We start from the raw sequence: 13,365 nt of genomic DNA on the forward strand, positions 1-13,365 counted from the left end.
AAATTAATTTATCTTATTAAAAAACATAAATAACCTATCTCATCTAACCTCGAACACACACAACCATACGATGAGAAACATCTGTGTGTGTGACGATCGCACTCGCTGGCTAATGGCTATGCTATCGTACCACAGTACGACCCTTCAAGCGTTACGTAGTACTCCGACGACAAGCCAAAAAAGGCGGGCTCAAACGCGTACTGGAGCTCTGCCCTGCCATTGCCTTTCCCAAAGCCTCGAGCCGTGTCGCCGAGCAGCCGCGAGGAACACGAGGCGCTGAAGGCCTCCACCCCGGGAACCAAACCAACCGAACCGAGTCGGACTGCTTTCACGCACGTTGTGATCGGCTCGATTAGTCACCATACCACTTCCTCGTGATCCACTGCCCCCGCATCCGCCTCGCCCCAAACTCTAGTTAAAAACGCCCCGCCTCCCTCTCCGCCTCTGCTCTCCGCCTCTGCTCTCTCTCTCTCGAGACAATCGCGCGCGCAGCTCCATCGCCGCCATCTCGGCATCCCCTGTTCCTAGCTTCGTCCAGAGCTCGATCTCCGGCCATGGCCGCGGACTCTCCCTTCGACTGCCTTCTCATAGGTAAGCAGTAAACTCATCACGAGCTCGATCGTGGCATAAAGCGATGGCTGCTCTTCTTGGCGGTGATGGCGCATGCCCCTGCCGTGCCCCGATCCAGCCATCTAACTCTTGACGGTTCCCTGTCCCGTGCAGACCTCGACGACACGCTGTACCCGGGCAACACCGGCATCGGGCTGCCCCTGAAGCGCAACATCGACGAGTTCCTCGTCGCCAAGCTCGGCGTCACCGCCGAGAGGGCGGCCGCGATGCGCGTCGAGCTCTTCCGCACGCATGGCAGCACCCTCGCGGGCCTCATCGTACGTACCCACACTCCGGCCTGCCTTCTCCGACGTGCCTCGATCGCCTTTACTTTTCCTTCCTCCGTTACCTAATTGATTTTGGGCTTTGTCTCCGATTTCGGCAGGCGCTCGGCTATGACGTGCACCCGGACGAGTACCACAGGTCAGCACGCAACCAATTCACTATAATTTTGCTAGATTAATCTACATTTCTTTTTCAAATGTAACCAAAATTTGCTTTGAACTGTAGCTACGTACACGGCAAGCTGCCGTACGACCGGATCACTGCCGACCCGCAGCTAGCGCGGCTGCTGCAGAGCATCCCGCAGCGCAAAGTGGTAACAAAGCTGCCCCATTTTTTCCCGATTAAAGTCACACACACATCACATTACACGGCTACCACTGGTCAACTAATTTTAGGATTAAAATTCGAGTACTGATTGGTAGAGTCGTGTTTGTGAAAATTCAGTATTACAAATATGATGCTAGTTATATAACGGCACCACTGGTCAACTAATTTTACATGTATCCGTGTTGCGGGGCGCAGCTGTTCACGAACTCGGATCGCGCGCACATGAAGCGAGCGCTGGAGCGGCTGGGTGTCGACGAGTCCTGCTTCGACGCCGTCGTGTGCTTCGAGACCATGAACCCGCACCTCTTTGGCGAGGCAACGGAGCAGGGCGCCGACGGTGACCATCCGGTCGTGATCTTGAAGCCGTCGGTCGACGCCATCGTGGCGGGCCTCCGCATCGCCGGCTCCAACCCACGTCGGACGGTAAGTTGGGAATTGACTGCTCAATCCTGTTACCATTTTTGTTGAGTTCGTAACCTGGTTTAAATGGACATTAGAGTCTGTATTTCCTGGAGTCGTAGTATTAACTGGTGAGGAAACTTTACATGATTCTGAACTAAACAAAGGGAAGCGACTCATGTACGCTAAGATATTCTAAACCACATGCCTTTCACAACCATTGCACTCCCTCCCATCGTAAACACATAACATTTTGGACATCATCCAGTCAAATTTTTAAAACTTTAACTATCAATAATTTTTAAAATATTTAGTTTTAAAATATAAAAATTATAACTGTGAATTTATCTTGAAAAATACTTTCATAATCTCATAAACTTATTGACTTTATAAATATATTTTAGTAAAAAATAATGATAGTAGGTACACATATTTAAAACGTCAAGAATTTTTTATTAGAAGGGTAGTTAACTATAGAAACTCAAAAGGCACCGTCTAATGTGAACACCCTCTTCTTTATTAAAAGATTAAACATGGCAAGGGAATATATATGTTGGAAAGTGGCATTAGGTAGTACTACTTAGTATAATACGAGCCCAACGATTTGAAAATTAGCAACTAGTCGGGCCCTAATCAACACTTGCTTTCAGTGTAAGCAAAGCCTGTCAGCTCATTTTTACGTGCTTCATTTCCCCCTGTCAATGATCACAAAACTAACACATTTACTGATCTTTCTTGCTCTACGCGACAGCTCTTCCTAGACGACAGCGAGAGGAACATCGCCGCGGGGAAAGCTCTCGGCCTCCGCACCGCCCTGGTACGTAACTAACCGACCTCCAACACCTTCCGCCCTGAACCGGCTGCACGACGCAAAATGTTAGGTAGGTCGGTCAGGTGGGCGGCCGGTGTGCCGCGCACTGCTACCCACCGGCCGGATGCCGATGGTGATCCGCTGCTCTTGTCGGACTAGGAAAGGATATTAAAAAGGAAATTCTATTAGATCTAATCTTATAGAAATATTTCGTTTTATACATGTTAAGTGTTTTTTCATTCTTAGTTACACGTGTCTTTTTTTTTATTCTCAGTTACATGTGTCAGTCGTTAAATTAAAAAATAATAATATGAATCAGAATCTTTCGATGATTTTTTCCCCCGCATATCTAGGCCTCCGTGGCAGATAGGAGATGACTCATTCATCTCTCTCTTTTTATTTTTCTCATTCATCTCTCTTTTTATTTTTCTTTCACCTCTTCCCTCTTTCTTCCTTTCTCATCTATGCTACAAAATTGTTACGAGACTCAAAGGGTTCCATTAACTGCAAAGTGGTAGAGGCCGCCGCACCGTGTCTTCGCTTAGGCGCACCACCGGTCTCGCGTTATTGGGTTGTCTTGCGAGCGTGTGCATGCGTTATTGGGTACTCCAATCTTGATTGCTTTCGCTCATGCGCGCTTAGCCATATAATTAGTGCCTCTAGTACTCGTGGCTGGCAACTAGGGATGAAAACGAACGGGAACGGTCGGGAAAACCCCCTAACCGTTTTCATTTTCACATTTTCTCTCGAAAACGGAATCGAAAACGGGAAAGCCGGAAACGGGTACGAACTCGGAAATGTCGGGATATCAAAAACGAACCAATCCGAACATAAATATACGGGTATCAGTCAGGAACCGATAATTTAAAATGAGAACACTGATCCGTAGAATAATGATTTCAAGCATCGGCGCGACACATAATTAATTCACACCAACAAAAATAATTTATATCATACACAGATAAACCACATAATGACATAAGTATCAACTGAAAAATAACTATCATGTTGTAACTCGAGTACTCGGCATAACATACAATCATACAAAGACTAGAATTGTAGGTGGTGCAAGAGCTTGAACAACATCGGTAGGTCAGCAGCCGACTGAGACTGGACCACTGGGATTTGGTTGAACTTTGGGATGGAGGTTATGTTTGGACTGGCCGATCGGGCTTGGTATGTGGGCTACATTGTGATTTGTGAAGTTTGATCTCAATTAGAAAAACGGGAAATTCTAGATTAAAAACGGGAAATCCGAAAACGGTCGGAAAAACCCCATAACCGTTTTCATTTTCACATTTTCTTTCGAAAACAGAATCGAAAACGGACAAGAAAATATAGAAAACGGATCGGAACGGAACGGGATTTATCCCGTCCGTTTTCATCCCTACTGGCAACTAGTAGGTGGAAAATGATATCTCTGGCATGATCATGCATCCAACTCGGTTGAATCCGTAGCTGGCTATTGCTTAATAACTGCACGAGCAATATGAAAGATTTTTTTTTCCGAGCGAACATACAAGAAAATTTTGCTTTTGTTTCCCTGTGACATTTTTCTGTGTCCAATCTAAATCGCCAGAAATTTGGATTGAACAATCCGATGCACGTGTTGCTTGAACAGTCGTCCTGGCCAATGAACAAACCAGTGCAGAACAAGGAAAAAAAATCTCTTCATTTTTTAAACGGCACGAGGAAAGGAGGAACACTAACCTATACCATCCATAATCATATTCTTTCATTTCGTTCTTTTTTATTCCCCTCCTCATTCATATTTTCTTTATTTTTTCTTATCTTTAACAGCTTTTTTTAAAGAAATTTGTGAAGAGAAATGAGATAATCCTATTTTAAAGAAAATAACTTTAGAATATCTTTATAACAAGAACCGTGAAAAAAACGTTGAAATGCTGAAAGAGAAAAATCAACTAGTGAAGGATTTAGTCCCTGTGGGATTCGGTTGGATGGTCTTACCCACCTTTGATTTGTAGCCATAGCGTGTCCATAGTAGTTGACCCGTCACGTCAGTCACAAACTGCCTGCCTTGTCAGACGACCAGGTCGATATATCGACACGGTACGCACCACCCAACCAATTTAATTTAGACATGTCAGATTAATTTTGGCTTTGCAAATTTCTTCCGTAAGCTACCATTTCGAAGATTTCCTCTCTGAGTACTGACGCCAATTAATCTCGTATGTCAGGTTGGCAAGAGGGTGAGGAGCAAGGAAGCCGACTACGCCCTGGAGAGCATCGGCAGCCTCCGGCGAGCCATCCCGGAGATATGGGGCGTCGCCGGCGGCGAGAGTGAACACACAGACCCTGGCATCGACAACAAGATTATGAGGTCCGACCTGGAGTCCATCATCCAGCCAACGTCAATCCAGGCCTAGCTGATTGGGCTCCTGACCCTGCACATCTTCTATAATCAAATGACGCCGCTAATAAAGCTCTCTCTATCTCTCGTAACTAATTATCATGTAAATTGTTCTCGATTCCTGACGTGTCTCTGTGTGTTAGTGTGAATACATGTGTACTTAGCTGACAGGCATGTACATACATTTCTGATCAGCACTGGTTGTCAATGTAAAACAAGTGCAGGACGAGTCATGTTACGTAATACCAATATGTGATCATTGCGTGTTTCCTTGCATATATTCCAAGTGACAGATTGCCAAATTGTACGCACTCCACGGAATGGTTCCGTATGAAACACTTGTGCCCTGGTTGTTTCACAAAATCAAAAGTCAATATGATCACATACTAATTGGGCGGTGGCTTGATTAGTGGCGCGTCAGCGATGACGCGGACGGACGGACGGGAGGTTTTAGAATTATCCGTCCTCTCCCCGGCATCGCCGCATCGGCATGTTAGTTTATTCTCTCTACCGCGTCATCGTCCTCCTTGACCCCTTGTCACCTCGCGCTGTCGTCGCTGTCCAGACGCCAGACAATCGGTCTCGTCATCGTCGTCATCTTCTACTACTTCTTCTTTTAATTTTTCTTCTTCTCCTTCTTGTCTTGATGCACGCTAACGTCACCGTGGCAACATGCAGAAGATATGGCCAGTCAAAATCGAACCAAAATGTAAAATGTTTTTTGTCCTCATATAAAATAAAATCCTAATTATAGAGAACTTAGTAAAACGGAAGTGGCTGGGAAATCAAATTTATCCGTCGTGTGATAAAAAAAAACGAGACTGTCATACACCTATGCAAAGATTATATTTAAAAAAAATGTATGCACATCTCACAATAGATACACCTCCATAATTTACTGCAATCCACTCAGTACCAGACACTAATTGGTTGGTGGAGGATGATATAAAAAACTGACAAATAATTTCGGCAAGATCTTAATGGTATAGTGATTATCTTTTGGTGAAATATTTATAAAAAATGATTGAAAGACACTCCAAACAAAACAGAAAACGCACCGAGGGTTACACAAACAACTAGAGATTAGATAGAGGAATTTTACATAGCGATATTCTCCGCTTTTGAGTTGCGTTTGCATGTTTCTTCGAGGACTCAAGTTATATTCTAGCGCGTTGTATCGACTTTTGGCTTTATGTAGCTAGCTGCATATGATTGTTTCTCTTTTGAACTCTTTTACTCATCATCTAATAAAATCGGCCGATGTCTTTGCCGTCCGTTCTTTAAAACCGTCGCCGTCGCCCTCAACGTACGCCGGGGTCGCTTGAACGAGAGAAGCGACGAATTAATCTTATCAAGTCTGACAAAATGTTTCGCCGGGAGAGCAGTGGGGACGAGTCACGCTCACACGTTGGGCTCTCAGCTCTTGTCCGGGCGATGCATTCGGATAGAGCCTGCCGTACATGTAGATCAGTATTTGCCACTTTGGCGGTGGATCTTTGGGCTGTAGCGTGTCCTGAAGGCTGAAACGGAAGAGACGTATGCGTCAGTACATGCGGGTCAGTATCAGGATTGTTGGATTGGGGAGCCGAGTGTACATGCATCAATGCATATGTCCCTGAGTATGGTGCGATGTGTTGAAAGTGATTTGATTGCAAAAGTAGTAGACTACAAATAATGATTTAAACTCCTTTTTTATTATTAATGATTGTTATATATATACACATATGTAAGGAGGTGTCCATTCCAGAAATACTCCTCCCGAACGGACATCTATGTAATGAATGGGCATATGCAACCGTTTGGGAGGAGTAACTGCTCGGCGGTTGTCCGGCTTGTATCACTTATTTCTAACATTTTTTTATTAATGTCGGTCCATTTACATATATAATTTATCTTGTAAGCTCTTTAAGAAATCATGTGGGAAAAAATATGATGAGAGTAATAATGATATATTGTTAAAACTCATTTAAAACGCAATGAAAAATTAAGTAAAAAATAATATATCATATATTGATTATTATCTCTTTGTTAATCCATATGAGGAAAAAACTTTAAAAGGGAAAAAACCTATAAGTGAGTTTAGAGAACAACAAATATGTCTTTGATGTCTCCTTTAAAAACCCTAGTAGGAAAAATAAGAGATATGACATATGATCTTGTCTTAGATATTGCTTTATTAAAAATCTTTTATGAGAAACTTTGTAAATAAAACTTATAGACGAAAAAGAGTACAATATGATGTATGAATAGATTAAATTCAGGAGGAGACTCCTCTGATTCTTATAAATCTCGAAGTCATCGCATACCAATACTATGAACATATTTTTTTAATGTTAAAGTTGGTAAGGACTTTGTGAATAAATCTGCGAGGTTATTCCAAGATTTAATTTGCAATATGTTTATTTCCCTCACTTTGTTATAAGTCATGAGGATATAAAAATTTAGGAGGCAATATGCTTAGTGATATTGCTTTTTTATGTAACCTATTTTTATCTGAGCAACAAAAGCAGCATTATTTTTACAGATAATGGTATGCGATTCAATGAGATCAATACCACATAATTGTTGTACGTGGTTGATAATTCTGCGAAGCCACATGTATTCACGTGATGCGTCATATAATGCAATTATTTCAGAATGATTTGTAGACGTTGCCACTAGAGTCTGTTTGGAAGACTTCTATAATATGGTTGTTCCATCATATAAGAACATGAAGTTTGTCTGTGATATGACATTGTGAGGATCTGATAAGTAGCTAGTATCAGTGTATCCAATCATATTTGAATCTTGATTTCTTCGAAATTGAAAGAATAGACCAAGATCTTTGGTGCCTTGGAGATATCAAAAGGTATTCTTGACTCCCATCCAATGCTGTTTAGTTGGAGCAGCGCTACGTCTAGCTAGTAAGTTCATTACAAATGCGATATCAGGCCTGATACAATTTACAAGATACATGAACGCTCCAATAACGATAAGATATGGAACCTTGTGTCTCAGTATCTCTTCTTTATCTTTTCATAGTCTAAATAGATCTTTTTCCATGTCTAGAGATCGAATAACCATGTGGGTTTCAGATAGATGTAATTTGTCCATATTGAATTTGTCTAATATTTTCTGGATATAGGCAGCTTGGTGTACCATAATTCCTAAGGAAAGATGCTCGAGTTGTGGACCCAAGAAAAATTTAATTTTACCTAAATCCTTCATCTCAAATTCCGTTTTCAGATAATCACGTGCTTTATTGATATCTTGTGCGTTGCCAATAATATTTAAGTCATTAACATATGCTGAGATAATACAAAATCCCACCGAGGATTTGTTGATGAATACGCATAGACAATCATCATTGTTAGAGTAACCTTTCTGCAGAAGAAACTCACTAAGTTAGTTGTACTATATTTATCATGACTGTTTTAAGCTGTACAGTGACTTATTGAGTTTTACATAATATATGTTGTGACTTGCACTTGGATTCGGGATTTGGATTCCATCGCGAATATGAATGTATATGTCCAAATCAGGTAACCCATATAGATATACGGTCACTATATCTATCACCTGCATAGATATATATTTTTGAACTACCAATGAGATAAGATATTGGAATATGATTTCACTCATGACTAGAGAATATGTTCCATTGAAATTAATGGCTAGTCTTTGTATGAACCTTTATGCTATAAGTCTTGCTTTGTATCTATTATTCTCATTCTGTTTTTGGACGAAAGCCCATTTGCATCCTACAGGGAAGACATTTTGAAGGTGTATGTATTACTTTTGTAAATATCTCTTTTTTTTTGAGTGAGGCTATTTCTGCTTGATTACAAACAATGATTCAAACTCCTTTTTCATTATTGATGATTGGATTGCAAAAGTAGTAGATTACAAACAATGATTCAAACTCTTTTTCATTATGATGATTGTTACACATATATATACGTAAGGAGGTTTCTGTTCGGAAAACGCCTCTCCTGAATAGACTTCAATCTAATGAACAGACATATGTAACAGTTTGGACAGTTGCTTGGCGGTTGTCTAGCTTGGATCACTGATTTCTAACACGATGGTTGTAAAGTGGGTGACGATAAGGATCGCTTGGTGAGCTGAGTGTACTTGCATGTGTTAGTTTTCAGATGGCGCAAATTCTACTTCATTTGTTAGTTCGATGGGCAATCGTGAATCTTCAGCGTGTTTGGTACTCCTAACTACGTACCTCCTTTGCTCACTCTTTTGTTTTTAGATTTTTTTTAAGGAGCTTCATTTACTAGTTTCTATCAGGATTACAACATGAAAATAAACACTCATGTACCGGTAGTGGTGCAAAGATAAGTCACTCATCGCCAACCTTAATATACGATACTTGTTTTATACATAAATGTGTAGCTTTATTACAAACATAATTAGCATGAAAAATAGAAAAAAAAATCAAAACCCTTCAGCTAAGCTTCTTGATATCATTGAAGATTAACGAAATATTGAACATCTCTTGCTGAGAGTTGTTCCGTAGGTCAGCGATTACTTTACTGTCTATCTCCATGATCACTTTCGTTATCCCCTCTATATAGCGAACAACAAACCATCTCGATAGGCCATAGCCTCTATTGCCAGTGCATTGAGTGCATTTGCATACCTAACAATAGTTGTGACATGAAAGCTTCCATATTCATCTTGGAGTGTACAACCTGTCACACCAGTAGATTGAGATAGAACGCACCATTAATGTTGCACTTGATGCACTCTGTAGAGGCTTCTTCCACACGAGTTATCGAGGTATCGGCTTCTTAATACTCATAGAATGGAGTATTCGCTAAAGATCAAATGTCATATATCGGGCCCAATATACTATCTAACTCATAGACATCGTTATATCAGCATGCCTCTTCTTATTTCTTGCCATCCACATTGTCCACATTCCACACAAAAATGATGACAACTTCTCGCTTCAAGCATACATATTAAACAACAAATTCTGAGCGGGTACAACTTTGGAAATTTCACCCCCTATAAGCTCAGTTGTACAACTCCAGAAGCATTTTGATCCCGTTGCTTGACGTGAAGTTTGCTCACTCTAGGCCTCTTGATGTGTCAAACTACTGGCCTAGTCTGCTGATGGCCTGATGCTGCCTAGCATTACCACTGGACTACTACTATACCAGGCTCAGGCCCATCTTCGCCGCATTTTCAATATCAAGGCCTACTTTGTTGGGCCGAAGTTCTGAGAATTGGGCTTCAGAAGAAAACCAAACGCTTCCAATTGCAAGACAGAGTATCAAAATTTTGCCAGAAAAATCAAAGCAAACACTGGCCATAACTGCAGCATCGGCAGCATCAGACTCGAGAGGACTAGAGGAGTCGTCCGTACAGTTACTGCGAGCGGAAGCCGGAATCAAGCCATGGACGCGCTCTACCTGCTCCCATCCGCCCCGCCGTCCTGCTCGACCGGCTCCGCCCTCTCGGGCCCGCGCGAGCTTGCGGCCGTGCGCTCCTCTGCCGCTTCCGCTCTGCGGCTGCGGCTCGCTGGGAGGCGTCGGCGGCGAGCCGGCGTGGCGCGGGCCGGCGGCGGCGGCGACGGGGAGGGGGGCAAGAGCGGCGCGGCGGCGTTCTTTGGGGAGGACGGGGTGGTGGAGGACATGGACGGGTACCTGGACTACCTGTCCCTCGAGTACGACTCCGTCTGGGACACCAAGCCTGCCTGGTCCGTTTTCTTGCCTTTTTCCTTGCAAGTTACACTGAGCGATTGGGGTTGAGCAGAAAATATTGAGAGTGGAATTGATGAACCTTATGGCGCGGATATATTATTTTTTTGCTAACGCATACGGAGAGTGTCTCAGTTTGAGATCACTATTGTTGTGCATTGTAAGTTGTAATAAAATATTACTCTGTAAACTGCTTTAACACTGTTGTAAAGGTTAGTTCCGTTCAATGTAAGAGTCAGCTCCAACCCTGACAATTTTTGATTCTGTGTTTTCTGTGAACAAGTCATGACACAATCGATGTATTTACAAACTGGAGAGGTGCTGGCGCAAGCCAGATTCTTTCAACCGGCTAGGTTCTCTGCTATGGCCGTGTTTCTTTCTTTTTCTTTGGCTGGTGCCCAATTTGGAAGATCTAGCTTTTGTAACCTTTTTCCCTTCTACTAATCAATGAAAGTAGCAGCTCTCCAACTTTTCTTTAGTCGAAGAAAGTACTACTTCCGGCCTCTATACTCGTGTCGAGCCTAGGACTCGGAATCCGGGTGGGCAGTTCCACCACGAGGATCCTTACCAATTGAGCTATGCTCAGTTCACAGCAGCTCTCCGGCTAACCTTTTAAAACATGACTAATTGATGTGTGCCTGCCGATCCATTTTCTTGATTGCCCTTCCAAGTTCCTTTTTGTTGAACATTTACAGATTCAACTTCTGTGACTACAGCCATATCTTCCTTAGCCTCTTGTCAGGTTCTTACGACTATATTTGGCTGCCCCTTTTCAGGTGTCAGCCTTGGACAATATTGCTTTCTGGAACTGTTGCTGTTGCCTTCAGTTGGTTGCTTATCCAATCCGTTGTGATTACTGCAGGAGTTTCTTTTGTAACATGTGCGTGGTGGTACATATTTCTCTACTCTTATCCTAAGGTTTGTACACCGTTTTTCTAACAACTGTTTCTTTGTACAATTCTGTTTTGTCAAGAAGATTGCTTAGAGGTTCCTTTTTGAAACATGTGTAACTCAGGCTTCAATTTAGTTTGTTCCACAATCATGAATTTTTTTTTTCAGGATGCCATTTTATTAGGACAAAATCTCAGAATGTTGGTCAATGAAGATGACACATTTGCTTGATTTCAATGTAACACATTTCCTCTGACTTAGATTTAGTAGCACAAAATACCATATTGGCATTATGCATTTTCAAACTGCAAATGCTACACTTGAATTTCTTGCCCTGCTTGAAAACATCCCAGCACACTGGACTACCAGATACAATTTGTGTTGCATTGAGTCAGCACAAATAACGTCTATTTTGTCAGTCTAATTGCATCAGCTTCAGACTTCTGTTGAAAACTGAGCGATAACTCAGTTGATAGAGCCTCCCGTCGAGGAGGCCACCCACCTGAACTCGAACTCGGGTGCTCGCAGCAGGTACCTCTGTGAGAAATATGGTCTCAGCGTGATCCTGGCCAGCCAGGGTTCAGTACCCCCTACCTAAAAAAACAAAGCCCGGGGAACGTCTCCTCCCCATGGCCGAGGAAAAAAAAAAGATTCAGACTCTTGTAGTCTCAGACTCTTAGTCCTCACTTGGTCGAAAGCAATTCCTGTTCTGGCAAAATCAATTGATGCAGATTTACCTTGTCTAAGGGTAACAACTGCTTGGTGCAAACTAAAATCATACACAGCTTAACTTTAGCTACTAATGAACCTTCAACTGACATAGCCTGGTCTAAGGGTAACAACTGCTTGGTGCAAAGGTTTGACTTATGATTGCCTGTACGTGCTGAGCAATTTTTCTCACCATTTCAGTTTTTCCATATGTATATAATCGCTTCCTGACTTCCCTAAAAAAATATTTTTTTGCTGACTGGCTTCAAACCTTCTAATTTTACACATCAAACGGCTAGCAAGTTAGGAGGGTTCTGTGGTATCAGTTCCAACCGGAGCTTACAGTCATTCGCGTCTCATTTCCTATTTGGATTGAAAATCCAAATAGCTTCAGTGCGAATTTATTTATTTACTTTTAGAAAGCAAGGGCAAGGGCTCTGCCATTCAATTAAGCAAGACAGCACACTTATGATCCTGTTTGTCACAGCTGAAACCTATGAGCTTTTGCTGATAGCTGCTTATGGCTTTTATTCAATCCAAATAGCTTCAGTGCGAATTTATTTATTTACTTTTAGAAAGCAAGGGCAAGGGCTCTGCCATTCAATTAAGCAAGACAGCACACTTATGATCCTGTTTGTCACAGCTGAAACCTATGAGCTTTCGCTGATAGCTGCTTATGGCTTTTATGAGCAATTTTTAAGTTCAAAGCACACTAGCTTTTCAAAAAACCACTCTCAGCCAGTTTATTAGCTTTTAGTTCATTTCATTATAATCTAGTTTTTCAGTTTTTTAAAAGACAGCAATAAGTCAGTCTATCTGTTTTAGCTTATAGCTTTTGAGAAGCAGAAGCCAGCAATAAGCTGTACCTGTTCGAACTTATGCTCAACATTATTTCTGTAGTGTTTCTGCTCCGATTGATTGAACTAGCCCTGTGACTTCTCAGGCATACACCGAGATGATAGCTGAGAGGAGGAGAAAGGTAGCTAGCGGTGCTGAAGATACCTACGGGATGGAGAAAATCCAGTGAAGAATTCCCAGCAGTGCTGCTGCACGTTCAGGCTCGTGGTCCATGTAACACCATTGATTCGTAGAATGTATTCGCTATAAATTGCAACATCACCATTGATTCGTAGAATGTATTCGCCAGAAATTGCAACGTCACTATTGATTCGTAGAATGTATTCGCCAGAAATTGCAACGTCATGGAGGAACGAGTCATGCTGCTTTGGTGGTTCAAATCTTCAGACTTGCATTCGTGTTCGTGCAAT

At 42.2% G+C, this 13,365-nt stretch overlaps 2 protein-coding genes across 3 annotated transcripts; both read left to right on the plus strand.

The window, feature by feature from the left end:
• The first annotated feature begins 254 nt into the window (after positions 1 to 254).
• Positions 255 to 5,070, plus strand: LOC133913098 (uncharacterized). Its single transcript, XM_062356149.1, has 7 exons — positions 255 to 591; positions 724 to 887; positions 995 to 1,032; positions 1,120 to 1,207; positions 1,417 to 1,644; positions 2,372 to 2,437; positions 4,630 to 5,070. The coding sequence occupies exons 1-7, from the start codon at positions 555 to 557 to the stop codon at positions 4,816 to 4,818; spliced, it is 810 nt and encodes a 269-aa protein (XP_062212133.1). The 5' UTR covers positions 255 to 554; the 3' UTR covers positions 4,819 to 5,070.
• Positions 5,071 to 10,086: 5,016 nt separating this feature from the next.
• Positions 10,087 to 13,300, plus strand: LOC133913102 (uncharacterized). 2 transcript variants are annotated; one of them, XM_062356153.1, is made up of 4 exons: positions 10,087 to 10,497; positions 11,275 to 11,416; positions 13,041 to 13,172; positions 13,215 to 13,300. In XM_062356153.1, exons 1-3 carry the CDS (start codon positions 10,196 to 10,198, stop codon positions 13,122 to 13,124), a joined length of 528 nt encoding a protein of 175 aa, XP_062212137.1. In that variant the 5' UTR covers positions 10,087 to 10,195; the 3' UTR covers positions 13,125 to 13,172; positions 13,215 to 13,300. The 2 variants fall into 2 exon arrangements, with proteins under 2 accessions (XP_062212137.1, XP_062212135.1); XM_062356151.1 differs by having other exon boundaries at positions 13,041 to 13,258.
• Positions 13,301 to 13,365: the final 65 nt, after the last annotated feature.

This window comes from Phragmites australis, chromosome 3 (genome assembly GCF_958298935.1).
Source record: "Phragmites australis chromosome 3, lpPhrAust1.1, whole genome shotgun sequence".
NCBI classification, from domain to species: Eukaryota; Viridiplantae; Streptophyta; class Magnoliopsida; order Poales; family Poaceae; genus Phragmites; species Phragmites australis.

Coding starts and splice junctions, on each gene's coding strand:
- LOC133913102 (XM_062356153.1), top strand. CDS start 10,196: ATGGACGCGCTCTACCTGCTCCCATCCGCCCCGCCGTCCTGCTCGACC. Junction 10,498..11,274: donor TGGGACACCAAGCCTGCCTG/GTCCGTTTTCTT, acceptor GCCCCTTTTCAG/GTGTCAGCCTTGGACAATAT. Junction 11,417..13,040: donor TTCTCTACTCTTATCCTAAG/GTTTGTACACCG, acceptor GTGACTTCTCAG/GCATACACCGAGATGATAGC.
- LOC133913098 (XM_062356149.1), top strand. CDS start 555: ATGGCCGCGGACTCTCCCTTCGACTGCCTTCTCATAG. Junction 592..723: donor CTTCGACTGCCTTCTCATAG/GTAAGCAGTAAA, acceptor TGTCCCGTGCAG/ACCTCGACGACACGCTGTAC. Junction 1,033..1,119: donor CACCCGGACGAGTACCACAG/GTCAGCACGCAA, acceptor TTTGAACTGTAG/CTACGTACACGGCAAGCTGC.